Source organism: Heloderma suspectum, chromosome 1 (assembly GCF_057233095.1).
Source record: "Heloderma suspectum isolate Gila_16-S chromosome 1, 16-S_ref, whole genome shotgun sequence".
In the NCBI taxonomy this organism is placed as follows: domain Eukaryota; kingdom Metazoa; phylum Chordata; class Lepidosauria; order Squamata; family Helodermatidae; genus Heloderma; species Heloderma suspectum.
In genome coordinates, this window is record NC_139458.1 from 251897567 (window position 1) to 251915818 (window position 18252).

General features: G+C 39.6%; 1 protein-coding gene across 9 annotated transcripts in view; it reads left to right on the forward strand.

The window, feature by feature from the left end:
• Positions 1-18252, forward strand: part of KIF16B (kinesin family member 16B) — a 156128-nt gene that overhangs the window by 93649 nt on the left and 44227 nt on the right. For 5 of the 9 annotated variants that reach the window (XM_084824005.1, XM_084824032.1, XM_084824023.1 and 2 more), the window contains 2 exons: positions 2910-2960; positions 3850-7228. In XM_084824005.1, the coding sequence (XP_084680131.1) occupies positions 2910-2960; positions 3850-5916 (2118 nt within the window). In that variant the 3' untranslated portion in view covers positions 5917-7228. Of the gene's footprint in view, positions 1-2909; positions 2961-3849; positions 7229-12076; positions 12200-13519; positions 13610-18252 lie in introns of those variants that run through there. The other 4 variants (XR_014786291.1, XM_084824040.1, XM_084824049.1 and 1 more) reach the window with 1 other exon arrangement.

Consider the following 18252-nt stretch of genomic DNA (forward strand, 5'->3'; position numbering starts at 1 on the left):
AGGAAAGGGAAGGATAGAAATGGAGCAAAGGACAATGAGGAAGAGATTTAGAGATATAATTTCCCACCTTACCCTCTCCTCTTTATCCCTCTGCTTTCATTGCCTTATCTCTCAGCTAACCTTTCCTGCGACAGCTGATCAGGTGATCAGCTATGATCAGCTATCAAAATATACTATTTTGGGGGTGTTGATGCCAGTAGTGATGCATCACGGTCACAGACTGGTGGGGGACAGGGATGGGGGAGGCTGATCAAGATGGATTCATAGAATAATAGGGTTCAAAGGGGCCTACGAGGCCATCGAGTCCAACCCCCTGCTCAATGCAGGAATCCAAGTCAGGGCAATCCTGACAGATGGCTGTCCAGCCTCGTCTTGAATGCCTCTAGTGTGGGAGAGCCCACCACCTCCCTAGGTAATTGGTTCCATTGTCATATTGCTCTAACAGGACGTTTTTCCTGATGTTCAGCTAGAATCTGGCTTCCTGTAACTTGAGCCCATTATTCCGTGTCCTGCACCCTGGGATGATTGAGAAGAGATCCCGGTCTTCCTCTCTGTGACAACCTTTCAAGTACTTGAAGAGCGCTATCGTATCTCCCCTCGGTCTTCTCTTCTCAAGGCTAAACATGCCCAGTTCCTTCAGTCTCTCTTCATGGGGCTTTGTTTCTAGTCCCCTGATCATCTTTGTTGCCCTCCTCTGAACCCTCTCCAGTTTGTCTGCATCTTTCTTAAAATGTGGCGCCCAGAACTGGACACAGTACTCCAGATGAGGCCTAACCAGTGCTGAGTAGAGGGGAACTAGTACTTCCCAGGATTTGGAAGCTATGTTTCTCTTAATGCAGCCCAAAATAGCATTTGCCTTTTTTGCAGCCACATCACATTGTTGGCTCATATTCGGTTTGTGATTGACAACAATTCCAAGATGCTTCTTGCTTGTAGTGTTGTTGAGCCACGTATCCCCCATCTTGTAACTGTGCATTTGGATTCTTTTTCCTAGGTGCAGAACTTGGCATTTATCCCTATTAAATGTCATTCTGTTTTCTGCCCAGCGCTCCAGTCTATCCAGATCAGTTGGACTTTTGTTTCTGTCTTCCAAAGTATTAGCTATCCCGCCCAATTTTGTGTAATCTGCAAATTTGATCAGCATTCCCTGCACCTCTTCCTCCAAGTCATTAATAAAGATGTTGAAGAGCACTGGGCCCAGGACTGAGCTCTGCGGTACCCCACTCGTTACCTCTCCCCAGTTTGAGAAGGTCCCATTGATAAGCACTCTTTGAGTCCTATTCTGTAGCCAACTGTGGATCCACCGGATCGTTGTTTCATCTAGCCCACTTTGAGCTAGTATGCTCATCAGGATATAATGGGGCACTTTGTCGAAAGCTTTGCTGAAGTCGAGGTATATGATGTCTACAGCATTTCCACAGTCTACAAGGGAGGTTACTTGATCAAAAAATTAGATCAGATTCGTCTGGCAGGATTTGTTCTCGACAAATCCATGTTGGCTTCAAGTAATCGCTGCATTGTTTTCAAGGTGCTTACAGATGGCTTGCTTTATAATCTGCTCCAGAATTTTCCCAGGGACTGATGTCAGACTGACTGGTCTGTAGTTCCCAGGTTCCTCCTTTTTACCGTTTTTGAAGATAGGGACAACATTAGCCCTCCTCCAGTCATCTGGCACTTCCCCCATCCTCCATGATTTCTCAAAGAGAATAGACAGTGGTTCTGAGAGTTCTTCTGCCAGTTCCTTTATTACTCTATGATGCAGTTCATCTGGCCCTGGATATTTGAACTCATTCAAAGTAATTAGGTGTTCCTTGCCCATATACCTATCGATCTCAAACTGCAATCCTGCCCCTTCAGCCTGTACCTTGCCTTTGCCAGGGGGGTCATAGACCCTCTTTTGGGAGAAGACTGAGCCAAAGTAGGAATTGAGCACCTCTGCCTTTTCTTTGTCATCTGTTATCATTTTGCCATCCTTATTTAATAGCTGAACCACCATTTCTTTCCTCTGTCTTTTATTATGCACGTATCTGAAGAAAGCCTTTTTGTTGCTTTTAGCAACAGATTAAACACCTTGTGTCCACCTGAATGCAGTAACCAGCATGCTGTTCCATGATTCAGAAAGTCACTGTTTAGCCAGATGTGCTCTGTTTAGCTATTCTGCTTCAGTTTTTCAAGCTGCTTCTGGACCCATAGAATGTCGCAGCATAAGGCAGCAACCTCCTAGCAACATGCCCACTCCCAGCAATAGCTTTGCTGAGCATGCCCTGTCAGCTTCACCCCCATCGACTGAATGCCAGGATCTGGGGGAAAGGTGGCTGCCATTTCAGCAGTGGTTGTCTCCTGGCATGGTTGTGGTGCTGCAGGCAAATCTTCACCTATGCACTGGCTCCGTGGGCTGTATATAGGTGCTGGCAGTCATTTTGGTGCATGGAGCCTCCATATTCTGCCATTCACATGCTGAAGGTCAGGGCTGGTAAAGTTAACTTCATGATTTCCTTGTGATTGTAAGAGAAGTACTGCAGGGTTGTTGTTGTTGTTTAAAAAAAATCTTACCTTCCTGTTCAGACAATGAAGGCGTTTCCTTTAGTGGCATCAAAATATCTAATTTGCAATTTTGTATGAACAGCTGTTGGCATTTTAAAAGTGAATATGTTACAAATCACACTTGCTGTACACCACCAAGGCTGGTCATTTGTGCAGAAAGGCAGCATAGAAATAATAAAAATAAAAACTATCTTGATGTCCTTTTATTAGTTATTAGAAGGAACCACTGGTGTAAATTTTCTATTTGCCAATTCTGTTTAAGTTTAAACCCATTTATTGAATTAGGTCATTTGTTGGTATAAAGTTTTGTTCCCCTTTTTAAAGAACCAAACATTTTGAACTATATCTTTTTCTTTGCTTTCCAGGATAACGAGAAATTTCATAATAGTACTGGTCAGCGTAAGTTGAAGTATGAGGTAAGTTATAGCTTGTCAGCTTGAAGAAGTGCTGAACTTAAATTATGGCATGCTCTGTAATTAAATTTCTTAACATTTCACAGCATAATTATAGTTCTGTATTTGAGCAAGATTAATGGCCAATGGGAAAAGACAGAATTAAATCTACTGTGGTAAAGATTTGGGTGGATGTGATAGTGGTAATGTTTTATTAATATTTTGATGCTGCAACAGTATCCCTTTCAAAGGTCTACAAGATAGAGACACAATTTATTATAAACAATTGGTTACAATCCAGCTACACTGAAATTCCTTTCCAGCTTTCGTTAGAGGTATGAAAGGGCACACTTTTCTAGTCAGTGTATTACCTGACAATCTGGATAAATTAAGGTTCAACTTTCCAAATATTCAGAGCACAGTGCGGAAATAGTGCATGCAAAGTGTTGCAGGCATCCAGGTCTTTAATTGTCGTAATACAGGGGGTGGGGGTTGCCAATACACTTTAACTGCTCTATTCCAAATGAAAATGACTGTTTAAATAGGAACTTTTCAGTGAATTCCAATTATTATTTTAGAGATGCTTCTTTTCGGGGGAATTAGGGATATAGGATTCAGTCTTGATTCATAAAATGAATAGGACTTCTGCCATTGACAGAGATGTGGACTGCTCATAACTGAAGTGAAATGGATACTGTTCTAAATGCAAGATGGCAAAGGAAAATTATGGCTTTTCTTTCTGAATCAGAACTGATCTCATTTTATAATTTGGTTTTGATGCTATTTAATTCAGAGTTGCACAGCACAACTAAACCCTTACCTAAAAAATTAAATCAGAACAGTTTTCCTGTTATGCACAAAAAGGCACCTCTTGTTTGTGTTTTTTGTGTGTGTGTTTTGACATTTTAAACAGAAAAGACAGCCTGGGTTCCCCCTTTATGGGTTTCTCGCTCTATCTGGTGATGACAGCCAATGTTATAACCTGATTGGTGAAGATGCAAGAATAGAGGTCATCAATAAGCAGGACAAAAGCATAGCCACACTTAATCCTGATTGGAGGAGAATTCTGCAGTTCTCCATGTCTCAAGGAGCTACAAATAAAAGGAGACAGTTAGAACAGGAATCCATCAACTGGCTGTGCAGTAATGAATGCGACTCTAATCAGTCCAAAGTCATTAAGAGCAAGCAAACTTGCTCTAAATATTCTACAGATCCTCTTCCTCAAACTCATGATGGACGTGGAATGATTAATTTGTCAGATAAAAAAGCAGTGCTTCAACATTCTGGAGATACAAGCCTACCTGCTGCTTCTTGGGAAGACAGTAGCTCGGATACAGAATCTGGTTCTTTCCATACCCACCATATGCCTGCCTCAAAACTTGTAGCCTCTACTAAACATCATTCTGGTACTTGCACTTTTCTCTCTCTCAGAGACTATTATAACAACATTCCCCATGTTTATGAGCAGATTCCAAACCAGCAGTTGGATGAAAGTGCTACAAATGCCAGCCAAAGATATTTCCCACAGTCACATGTGGGAACAAAATATAGTTATGGCCTGGGATATCTATTCAGCAAATTCTCCAGTATCTACAGTGATACCAGTCAGCAAGTATTTAAGAGTAGCTGGTATTCTAAACAGATCAAACATCTAGTCAGTCTCTGTGACAAAAATGAGAAGTATTCACAAGCGGTATCATTTATTAAAAGTTTTCCATTTATTAAAAAAATGCAGTTAAATCTGTTTTTAGGTATGAAGGTGAATAACTCTCACGATGCTAACATCAGCTCAGGAAGCCCTTTGCAAAAAGAAGACACCATGAACTTCTTCCCCTCAAAAATCTCAGTTGATATGTGTACAGTGGATTGCGCTGAGGAATCTAGTAACTGTTACAGAAATGAAACACTGAAAACTAGCCTTGTACTTAGGCAAAATTTTGTGTATTTCTCAGATGGGCTTCTGCAATTGCAGCTACATCCTTGGGATGAACTGTTGCAATATGTGACCTCTGTTTTGCCAGAAATTTGTGCCAAACCTGATGAACTGAAAGGAATATACTGGATTGCTGTGGGAAACTATAAAAAACCTGGACCAGAGCCTGCATGCTTGCTTTTACTCAGTTCTGTCTTATATGCTCTTATTCCATCAGCCAATCAACGAGAGAGCATTCGGGACTCTCTGGAAATTTTTCATGTTCTTCCAGTCTCTACATTAAGAGAAATCCAAGTTGGTTATGCTGGACAGAGCATTAGACTTTTGTGTTCCAATGAAGAAAATGTACTGAAATTATTTACCTTTAACAAATACTTCACACAAAGAATATGCCATGACATACTTAGCACTGTGATCTCGTCATCTGAGTATGCTTGCTTAAATCACCCACTCTTACAAGGAGATCTGTTAGCACTTTCACTTGATTGGACTTCAGCAGTCACTGACTTAGTTTTTAAAAGTGGTGTGTACCTGTCATGCAATTTTGAGGGAAATTTAGCTGATCTGGTTTACTTGCTCCATGAAAACATGGAAATCAACAAACCCCCGTTAGGAGAAATTCGGTTATTACTGTATACAACAGTAAAACTAGAGGGTGAAATCAGATCACTAGTTCTCACTAATACTCATATAGGTCTTGTACAGGAAGATAGTGCCTTCTGCCAAATTCCTAGAAATTTGCATTCTTTAGTTGACCAGTCGCAGTTTGGCAGAATTCAGCTGCATTGTTTAAGCGAACTCAAGTGTGTGGTTGTCCCAGAAAAAGAGAATCTATTCAAAATTGAACTTGTATTTTCTAGGTCAAGTAAGGTTGACTGTGATGCAATTAGTTTGTCTTACACTGCTCAAAGAGAGAAAAATACCCAACTGAGATCTGTTTCATCCTTTTGTTGTGTTTACTCTAGCAGCCCATCATATACCTGGAAATTGACTTTCAGTTCAAATGAAGATGCCATTAGGCTAATGTTGCATTTGAAAGGACAGTAAATCTGAGTGCTCCTTAGACTTTTAAGTTCAAGTCAAATAGTCTTAAAATCTAGTGTCCAGAAAAATATTATGCAAATAACTGTGTGTGTGTTCACTTCTCTAAATGTATCTTGGATGAGACACATACAGGGTTGCATTCAGAGGGAAATTGTCATGCCAGAATTTCCAACTCATAGTTGCTTTACTGTATCCAGGATATATCTGAGACTTATTCCCGAGTGTTGGTGTCAAGCATCAGTTTTAAATATTTGTTCTTTAGGGCTGGGAGAGAGACAGACCCCTCTTCTCAAGCCTTCTGCTACAAGCCTGTTAAAATGTTTCCTAGTCTTCTCAAAGTTGCAACTACTTCAGAGCAAAAAAGCACATGAACTGCGTGTACGTGTACATTTGGCAGTTTGAATTCAGAACACTTTCATGTTTGGGACGGCGTGGCCTTTGATCAGGGCTACAACTATCAGTGTAGATGTAAGGATTAATCTGTGTGTATGCATGTGTGGGCTTGAGAGATAAATACTTATCTTGCAATAGGATCGAAAACAAATGGGTCAATCATAGACCTAGATGAATATTTATCTTTCTGCCCTTATCCAGGAAAGACTTAATTTAAAAACAGCAGCGTGTCTGCAGGTATAATTATAATGCAGTGGTTTCCTCTTTTCACTCCTTTATTACTTCTTGAATAAAAAAAACTTGCTCCATTCCCCTTCGCTGGTACATGAATTCTAATTGCTAAGATTCTTTTCTTCCATGTTATGTGGCTGTTTTGCAAGTTATTTGAAACTGTCAATACCTAGTTCAGTTCTTCAGTGTGTGAATAGTGAATCCTGAAGTGTATTCTGGGACCAAAAAGGAAACAAATCATTTGATCCACTGTTCAATTATTATGTATATTTGTACTACAACCTGTTGCTTGTAAGTCACCTTGAGAATGAAACTGCCATGAAAGAGATAGTTCTTAGCACAATTATCTGTTCTGAAATCAACACATATTCTCTCTCTCTCTCTCTCACACACACACACACACACACACACTCTCTCTCTCTCTCTCTCGCGCACACACACGCACACACACACACGCTAGAGAGAAAAATGTGATATGAAATTAATCTCCATACTGTGTTCTCAAAAAACACCCCTATGTTCATACTATTACATCTGTCATTAAACAATAATTTAATAAATTGAAGTCATAATAATGGCTTTAAGGAAAGAAGGCATTCAGTTTTATTGGGAATGGTAGCACAAAATTCTTGGGTGAAATCCTCATTTTGTAACTTTTTCTTTGCTTAAATACAATTAAAACTCATATTGCAAATGTAGATATCGATATATCTCTTTAATTTGTTTCTGTAAAAATCGCATCAACTGAAAACGCAAATGAAAGGCTGCTCATTGTCTTGCTGGTTATTCACAGTCATTTATTTCCTCCTCAAACACTTCCTCCATCCAGTTAACATATTACTTCACAAAATGTTGTTGGTAATAACTTCCAAGTAACAGGGGAGAATTTGGACTAGGCATATGAAGGGATAGCAAGTGGAGATAGAGAAATTGCAGGGGATGGGTTCTGTGTTTTTCTCCCTGAGGAAGTAACTCACTTAAGACTTTCAAATGTTTCCACATTTTTTAAATATTTGGTCCAAGAGAGCAGTTTGAGAGTCTGCCAAGCATTTTACTCCTGCAACATAGTGGAAAGGTCTTTTTACAACACAGCCTTTGTGTTCTCTTCTCATTTGCCTCATATTCTTCTGTCTTCTCCATCAAGTGAAAGAAACCATATGTGCTTTCTCTCTTCCCCCCACCCCCACCCCGCCTCACTCTCAAGGAACAAACTAACACATGGAAGATTTAAGAAGCTTGATTCATATTTTCTATTTTCTGAAGTCTATAAAGCTCACAGCGACAATTCAGAGTTGTACACTGTAGATCTTTTAACCATCTGATTTTTGATAGAAAACAAACATGCGTTATAACACTGATAACACTTGTTTTAATGGTGCGCACATGTGTTTCTGCCCCCCACACCTGGCCCCTGTGCAGCAATTCCCCTCCCTGGGCCAGTTGCTTACAGTTGAAACTGAGTGATACTAACTGCCACTACTCCTGTTTTTCTGTAGCTTTGAGCCAGGAGGATCCCAGAGGTACAAGCTAGTTACTTGCCTGAGGCTTGAAGTAGCGCCCGGCTGCACTCACTTGTTTGTGCCAACAGCCTACTCCCTCCCTCCCCAAGGTCCAGGTTCAAATACCTAGGTAAAGTTACTGAATAGTTAAACCATGTGAGGAGAGAGAACCTCTCTCCTGGCTCTTGGTCACAAACCCACACTCCATACCTCCAGTCTGAATTTAAAAATTTAATTAATTTTGTGTTATACATTTCAACAGAACAAAGCAAAACAAAATCATAAAAGAAAAGATTTTTTTAAAAAATGTTGACATGATTGAATGTATCAATTTCAGTTAATACATGTGATGTGTGTGTGTGTGTATGAAAATACAGCTTTCTAAAAAATAAAAGAGATTATACATAAACGTCAACAAAGGCAAACGAAATATGCATATATGTATCCATTCATGAGTGGCGCCTGTGTACCACCCGTTCAAACGTTGGAAGTGTTATTAAGTCCTCAATCCATTGTGTTATAGGAGATGAGGATTAGGAAAAAGTTACTAGGTTCTCACATAATGCTACTGTGGTTTATTTAAGCCCCCTGGGTTGTTGAATTCTGGACTTCTGTGATGTCGAACCCCAGCCCTGGTAACAATCCATTGTTTGCTGACCATGAACAACCCAGAAAGAGAACCTCTGGTTTGTTGTTGCGTTGTGAACTCTAACACTGAGTATGTTTGCAGTTATTTGAATAAAATTAAGGCATATATACAGTTTTATCTACTAAGAGCTGTATTCTTAGACATACTTACTGGAGAGTACATTCCATTAAACTGATTTACTTCTCAGTAAGCATGCATAGGCTTATGCTACATATCATGCATCAAACATATTTCCTTAAAATGTTCAAGTAAATTTAGATTTGATAAGAAAATATTGCATATATGTCAGTTTCTCAAAAATTTCAGCTCTTGAGATTTTCCCCCCATGGCTTCATAATTTTCAGAAATTTTACATTTAGTACTTAAGCACATTTCTTTGGTTTTAGCAAAGGCTGCAGTATTTTAAATTGGGAGAGCTACTAGCAAACAATCTCAAACCCAGAAAGAATACATGAATAAGCTCACCCGACCATGCATTCCCACCTCCCATTGGGTGCAACCTCAAAGTTGTTTTGTCAGTTCAGTGTACTTGATTCAGCAGGGAGGGAAAATAGAAAGGTTTCCTGAACCAGTGGTAAATCCATGTTCTATTCTCCCTCTACCTCAAAGGCTGGTTGGATGATAGTTCTAGCCTTCCCTGGTACAGTTCTGCATCTACAAGGCCCTTCAGAGACTGCACTGTCTTGCTGCCCCGCTCACTGCATAGGCCTTAATACAGTCTTGTATGGATGGTATATCTTTGAACCCATGAGGTTTTTAATTTATTTTTAGCATATCCATTCCCCAAACACGCTACTTCTGCAGAGCATTTTCTTACATTGTTTTTCTGTTTGCTATGTTAACATTTCCTTGCCTACATACGTGTTACTCATTTGTCAATCTTTAACCAGTCTATATTTGTTAGATGTTAAGTCCTCATCAGGAATGAGATCTGTTCTGTACAACATGTGGTACAGCTAGTGTAATATAAAATCACAATGTCTGAAATTATTATGCATATAATTACTCCCATCATCAATCTCTTGCTGATCAATATTTACTTGATGCATAAGTTATTCATTCCATATCTTTCTAGGGAAGCTGCTAATCCATGAATATCAAGAACTTTCATAACTCCCATGTTTATGATGATAAGCACTTAGGAGAAACACCATTGACTTCATAGCTTACATTACGTCACTTGATAAAGCTGTATTACTAAAGTGCTTATTAAACTACAACAGGCATGACTTTTTGAATACTAAAACAGTTGCTGGAGCTGTTGTTGATGTCGCAACTAATGTAACAGTGGAATATCATACTGCCCCTGATGACTCAGTTTCAAGATTGCTTTTATATGATGACAATAAATTATACCCTTGTACTACTTTATGTTACACAGCTGGCAGACCTGTTCTAGAGAGCTGTAAATATGTCAATGACCTCTAATGTTGGCAAGCTGTTAGTGATGGATGCTAGTCTAGACAACATTGATTGATTGATTGATAATATTTATATACCACCTTATCTGCTAAAAAGCCATCAAAGGAGTGTACAACAATTTAAAACAAAATTTGCAACAATAAAAGCACAATTAAAAAGAATAAAATGTTAAAACTATACATTTTAAATGGCTAAATTGAAAAAATGTGTCTTCACCCTTTCTAAAGGCCAAGAGAGTGGGAGCCAATCGTAGTTCTTGAAGGAGCGCATTTCATAGTTTGAGGGCAACAATGAATATAGAACGTTGTGGACAGTATCCAATACTGCTGCTGTGCTAGCAGGAACATCCACTAGCACAACGGGAAAGTAGCACAACCAGAAACTACCTGAAACTACCACTTCTGGAATGGGACAAGTCAGAGAAGGTCGCCCAGCTGACCTGTCCCATTCCGGAAGCAATAGTTTCTTGGTTTGTGCTACCAAGTGCTACTTTCCTGTTGCACCAGCAGTCATCTCCACTGGTACAAAGTGTTTAGAGCTAGAGGATTGCCAGCATATTTTTGCTGGATTTGGAAATATCTGAATTTCAAGCACAAGCTTTTGATGTAAATGCTAACTTGAAGCTGGTCCCCTACATACTTTCCCTTACACGAGTAACTTAGATTTCACTCCAGAGATCATCTTTCACACAGATGTTTATCTCCAAAACTAGGAATACATGGAGCCTGATCTGCAGAGTCTGTGGGTTCCTCTTAAGTTATATTGCTCAGATTAGATTGTGTGTATGCTGTTAAGATGCACAAGAGAACAGAGGAAAGTGATATGATATGAAAGTGATAGGAAGGAACTCTTAGTTGCAGCACGTAGGCTCAGCCAGGACAATATTTTTGCTAAGGGTAGACTTCTGGGATTCTTGGGCTGGAAAGGAACTTTATATCCTAAGATGGAATATAAGCATGGAATCCCCATGGTGTGATGCTGAACTCCTCTCCCCCAACCCCCAGAAATTAATTTCATCCTGGTCTTGAGAAGCAGAGAACAAAATCAAGTCCCATTCTGAAGGTGCTTACATGGTTTAAATAAATAAGTGTATAGAACAACCTACACAATTTTATCTTCAGTGTCACACTACAAAGATAGGCAAAACCTCAACAGTCTCTCCAATGTGACTTTTAGGGAAATTTACCAAACAAACTTTATTATATCCAGTAGATGTTGGTACCATATGTTGAAGTACTATCAATTTCCTAATGAGATTACAAAATAACAAACTGCCCTTTTTAAAAGAAGCAACGCTTTACACAATTGCCAGGTTCTTTCAAGTTTGCCTGGTGTCTGTTACAGTAAAGATTATTTTATTTCTGATCATAAAGGTTTGTTATGAGTTGACTCCCATGAATGGAAGGTCTCCTTTCATTTGTGCAAGGAACTGCAATCCATCAGAGGTCCCCATGGTGTGTGTGGGGGTACTTCCTCTGATTCTTCCTTCTCCCATGTCACCTCCCATGCTGTTCTGGAGGGTCCCAGAACCCTCCAGAGCAGATTTTTGGGGGATTTGTAGGAGGAATTAGCAAAATTAGAGCTCCCCTTCTGCCAGTGGGAGCATTCATAGGATAGTTTTGCCCACGCAAATTTTGTATCTGAGCCTATGTGTTTGTTACCTGACTTTAACTGAAACTATAGTTTTTATTATATCTTTTCCATTCTGCATAAAGCTGCCAGAAGAGTAAGCAATACTTTTCAGTGGTGTTTTCCATTTTCCCCTGTGTACCTGAAATAAATGCTTGACCATTCGTAAGGGGAATACTGCTTGCTTTCACAATAAATCCTTCCATAAATCCTTCACTTTCTATCTAATCTTGTTTTATTTTACTTTTCTGTCAGATAAAATCTTTTGACCTCATAGGGTATTGCTCCTGGAGTGATGCGGGTTTTAATTTGTTTTTCCTCTTTGATATTCGTTTGATAGCGAATGATCTGCCGCTCTGTTAAAACAAACCCAGATGACCTAAAGAATCCAGTTAAAATAAGTATTCCACGCTATGTCATTTGTGGACAGGGAAAGGATGAGCACTATGAATATGAAGTAAAGGTAAGGTGTTTGAGCTTTTTTCACAATGAAAGCTACTGTTCCATTTCCATTTGCATGATTTGTTCCCATGTGCTAACTTCTTACGTGTCTTCTAAAGGCCTGTCTTGAAAATGGGAGAGTGGACTTTTCTGTTATAAATAGTTGTAGCTTCCTTTCTCTGTTGCATGTAAACATTCCTTGAACCTGTGCACTCAGGCTGTGGGTCAGGCTTTTTATTGGGGGTGTGGACTGCCAGTAGTGGGGAGCACAAATGACTTTGGATTGTATCCAGTGATGGCTTTGCCTTAGTGGAAACTTCCACAGGGCACCCAATTTTCACCAGTCTTCGCTACACACTTAAGCTTCCTGTTCTCCCCTAAAACTGCTCCTCATGACTGGGGACCCCACCCCACAGAACAGAAAAGGATATGGCACGGTGAGGGGAGAGAACTGCATGGATATACAAGGAGTCTAGGAGTTGAATGAGTTTATCCAGAGAAGCCTTTAGGTAGGGAGTAGGAGGCATAAGATCTAGTAACTATAGAAGGAGGTTATGATCTCAGGAAGCTTGAGAAATGTAGTCTTAGAGTCAAGGGTTTTATCATTGGATGTTACTGAGCCTGTTGTGCGAGTCTAGTTCTTTTGCAAATCCTGTATCAGTGAGTAAATTTACTTCCCATGCACTACACTGGCCGATACCAGTATGCATGATCAATTCCAAAATTATGGGACTAGAAATGATCCACTACAAAGGAAGAAATAAAAGGTGAAGTTAAATTCACAACGCAGTTCATGGCAAAACACATCTATGACTTTCATTGAGTAACCTGGGTTTGGCTTCCTTCAGTGTAGCTGGAGCAGTATGGGAGCCATTTCCCCATAGTATGATCCAATACAGCTGCATGTGAACGTCTCAGCCATGTGGATGGAGCCAGTTGCATGGCTTGAAGTAAGAGCCTCTTACACACTTGGCACCCTTCCTCGTGGTTGGTGTCCCCCCCCCGCCCAATGCAGTCAGCCCTATTCACAAGTTTGGGTCATTCACAGGCAGGCCATGGCCACATGGGATTACACCATGGGGAAACAGCTTCAATGCCACTGTAGCTGTATGTGAATGGGAGCCCAAATCCACACTTTCCCACTGTGCTGAGAATGCAAGCTCATTTTATTTCCAAGTCTAATTTGCAGTTCAGGATCCGTCATGCTTTCTTTCAGTTAAACCTGTCAGTAATGGTTTAATAGGAGAAAATTATCAATTGTAGGGAACCTTATAAATGTGTTTATCTGAAATCTATATGTTCCATTCTTAATGATGCTGGATTTTTTACCCTTACGTAACAGATTTCAGTCCTAGATGAGACATGGACAGTATTCAGGCGGTACAGTCGCTTTAGGGAAATGCATCAAACATTAAAATTAAAATACCCAGAGGTAAGATTGCTAATTATTATTTTTACCTGTATTTGTATTGATAATACCAATATGTATTATTTGAATTTGTAATTTGCTTTTGGGCCTATGATGATAGCATAAACTGATGAGCTTGTCCATCTGCTTCTCAGGAAGTTATTGTTGGTGCTTTACCTGAGAGAAAGCTTTAAAGAGGTTGTTTCGCTTTCTTTCGCAAGAGAGAGTATGCCTGGCTCATTATTAACAGTTATAGAAGGATTTTTTTCTTTATAATGTCTTTGGAACTGCAGAAGTTTAAAATGGATTCTTCGGGGGGAATTCCTGCAGAGATTTTTCGAGTGGATTTGAACATAATGAGTTGGGTCCAGAGCTGCTGTTCCACAAGTGGAAGGCCTCCTTCCATTCACAGAAGTGACTCTGATCCAGCAGAGGCTTCTGCTCTACTAGCAGAACACTCCCACAGGCAGAAAAGTGGAAAGCAATTTTCGCTTTCCCCTTGCTCCTTCAACCCCCAGCACCACCTCCCACACTATTCTGGAGGACTTTAAAACTCTTTAGAGAAGATTTTCTGGGGCCCAGAGAAGATGGTACCTCTTTACTGTATTTTTATTGCATTTTCAGTACCCTTTATCATAAAAAATCTCCATAAATACTTTTATGGGAGGGAGGGAGGGAGGGAGGGAGGGAGTGTGTGTGTGTGTGTGTGTGTGTGAGAGAGAGAGAGAGAGAGAGAGAGAGAGACCTTGCTTTGTACATTATTCTCTCCCATTTTATCTTCACAACAGCCCTGTGAGGAAGGTTAGGCTGAGAGATAGTCCAGCACAAGGTCATCCAGGGAGCTTTATGGTAGACTGGGGGTTTTAAGCTGCGTCTCCCCAGTCTACCCACTACTACAGCACCTTGTCATAAAATAAAATGAGGGTTTGGAAACAACCTCTGCGTATTTGCTTTGAAGTGTAGGCATAAAAACACAGTTGTTCATTCAACGTCTGTGATTTGTAGTCAACAGCTTCAGTTGGTTCCCTGCTAGTCCATGTGGCTGAGAGGGGCAACTGCAGAGAATCAGTGCAGGCTGTGTCCTCTGATAGTAGGTTTTCAACTGTCAGTGTGGGAGTCTCAAGGAGGAAAATATGGCTTTCTTTCCCTGGGCTACATCCATACTTCCAGATAACCATTGCAGTGCCCAACTAAGAATGAAATGCCTCAAGAAGACTGGGAAATGTTCATTAATTTACTAACAGCTGCTAGAATTACAATCAGTTATAAATGGAAGCAAAATGGAAGCAAAACAATATCCTTTCAATAAGAGAATGGATGATGAGGGTCTGGGAGCTACTGTTTATGCTTAAAGTCATGAATATTATTAGATTTAGAGAGGTTAGACAGGGAAACAAAGGCTTTATTGAAAGGTGATCTATTTTGCTTATGTTTTAGGATAATACAGTACAGGACATGGTGCAATCCTATGAATTGTTAGGAACATTGTAAAGAGGAAAAGCTGTGTCAAGTTATAAGGCAATATAAGCAATTATTAATTGACTGGAATAATATTGTGAATGATTATTCAGTAGAAATATGTATAAAACTGGGGTGGGAGAGAGAAGTGTTTCTGATCATCTAAGGCTGCAGTCTTGCACACACAGTTAAGGACGCTTTAGTCCCCTTAACCTCAGTGGAGCTAAACTGTAGGCATCTAAACCTATATTTGCTGTTTAAGTTCACCAAAAGAGCATTCATAATCAGCACCAGATTATGCCAATGAAGAGTAACTATAAGATGTTTTATTTTTTGAGCACTAAATGCATAGTAGTTTCTCAGATATTCCAGTGGGATACAAATACCCTTTCACAAAGAGTTGCTGCTGTTGAGAGAAAACTAATTGCCCATTCTTGGAGATGTCAGATCTGGCCATGCTGACACATCCATCCCGTTTGAAGTACTGTAATGGGCTGTACTTGGGACTGCCTTTGTGAAGCGTTTGGAAAAGTCATGTAGTCCAAAATGCTGTCGCCAGACTCTTTGTCTGGAGCCAGTTACAGGGAGCGTGTGACTCCCTTGCTACAACATCTTCACTGGCTACTAGTCTGTTTCCAGGCACAGTTCAGAGTGCTGGTTATGACATATAGGAGAGGGCAAGCATATGAGTGCGAGGTTTCACCCTGGCTTGTAGAGGCTCATCCACACAGCAGTAAATTCTGGTTTAGTGTAACATGTGAACCAGGTCCCTTTTGAGATATTTCAAGAAGTATGTCAACAAGAGAAGCAAATCAGCAGAAAAATATTCTGAGATGAAAAATAAATCATTGATATAAGGCAAACATAATAAACGTGGGTATTTTGTGGGTTCTGAAATAACTAATGCTATTTAAATAGAAGAATGATTCATGTTCCATAAACTCAAATATTTCAAAGTATCCTCAAAATTCTGGGTAGTTAATATTGTGAACTGCTGAGAGATTTTATTATACTCAGCGGTATATAAATGCCATAAATAAATAAATACATAGTTGTGTTCACTCTACAGCATGAAGACCTGTTTAGGACAAAATGCATTCTGATCCATGATGATAAATGCACTAAAAATCCATTGTTGATGACATTTGTAATTAAACAGTTACACTATTAGCTTATGCTTCCACTTGAAGATGTTGGATTGCTGGTTGTTCTAATGACATCTTAGGGAAAACATTCCAAATACTCATAATATTATTTTAGTAGGACTATTTTTCATAGTTAATCTTTTGACTTCAGTCCTGTTTTATTATAAACACAAACATGAATGCTTGCTTAATATATGCTGTGTCCTGTAGAGGTGAGCTTTCTAGCTCATTAGTTGTTCAGTTCTGGACTACCGTTTCAGTATTTTTAATTTGAGGCCGCATTTCATGTTTGTGCCACTACATCCCCAAAACAAGTATACTGATTTATTGAGGAGGTAAAATCCTAACCCTTTAAAAATACTGCTGCTATCTTACAATTTTAAAATTTGCAGTATGTAATTTTGATGAGTCATGCATATAAATCAGTTAAGTAAGGTGATACTGATAACCAAATGAATGCATCTAATCAAACTGTGAGACAGGACATTTCAGAACCAATATGACTCCAGTTGTAATATTGTAGGTATAGGCACTAAACCATATTAATTATACATCTGGTTTTAAATCATGTCTAGATGTTTACCGGGCCCTTTAGAGACTCATTATTTCCTGACCTTGTAGCATGTTGGATAAAAATGCTGCTTCACAGTCCCAATGCTAACTCAGCAATGGGCATAATAAACACTGTATAAAATCAGCACTTGAACTAAGGTGAGCTACAAACAGAAATGAATAAAATAGTGGGGGAATGAAATGTTTTGTTGTCTAAGGACATAGACTGTCGTCATCTTCTCACAGTTCTTCATTTTTGTATTTTGTTACAAAAACTGTAAAAATGGATAAATGCAATAGAATTAATGAATTCAGTCATTTGTAGTTCAATAATTACATGCGTTTATTTTATTTGGCTGGGATTTAAAGGGGGGCTGCACATAGTATTCTGTGCCCAGACCAGGCCTTTCTGATCCCCCTTCCAATTGCAGCTTCTTACCTCCCTCTTCCACCCAGGCTGCTCCTGAGGATTAGGGGAACTCCCAGAGCCTTATGTGATGGTTAAAGAGCACACAACCAAAGGGATTGGCAGCACACCCGCCATGTGCGCGCAGAAGTAATTTCTGCTTTACATGAGCTTTTTAGATCCCAGCCTAAATCTTTGTGTTTTTTTTATTTTGCCTTTCCACCTGCAACCTAAAAGCCTACAAAATCATAAAACACTTCAAAAGTAACATAATCAAGTATAGTACATAAAATAACATGATAAAAAAAATCATGATTCTGTAAAAATCAGAAGAGATAATACAACTTGCGAATCATAACACAAATCCCTCTTAAGCATTCATTCTAAAAATCAAGGCAACAGTCAGCATCTTAGCAGTCAGCCACCCAATGCTTAGTAAAATGAGTGTTTTCACCACCTTCCTGAAGGAAAACAGAGAGGGAGGGATGTGTGCAACTCTTTCAGAAGAGCATTGCACAAACTGGGAGCAATAACAGAAGGCTTTTCTTCCACCCATATACATCATTTGCAACATGCAGGGAACCTGAAGCAAGGCTTGTCGTTTGCTTATGAAAAAAACATCATAGTACTGGAGACAAAAGGATGTAGCATATGCAGTAGAATACTGGAAATAGGCGATGTACTTAGCATATTCCCACTTATTTTTACTGCCTGTTAACAGAAACTATCTGTGGTAAATGATTGATAGATGTAACATGAGACTTAGATATTTATTCATGTAGCTGTGTTTACTTACATCGTTTATGGCGTCAAAACATAATTTTATTGCAGATGCATTTCTTGATTTAGGGCTATTCAGTGTAAGCATCTTCGATGGCATCCAGTCTGCCAAGGCTTTTTTCAGCCACTACAGCTCACCTGCAGACTGGTATTTTTATGGGTGGAGGGAGTAGGCGAGATTCTTCCAGGTAAATTTTATTTTAGCCTGCCCTTCCTTCAAGGATCTCAGGGCATTGAACATGGTTTCTCCCATTTTATCCTCCCAATAATCCTGTGGGATAGATTAGGCTGGGTGTTTAGTCCAGGGTTTTCCAGTGAACTTCATT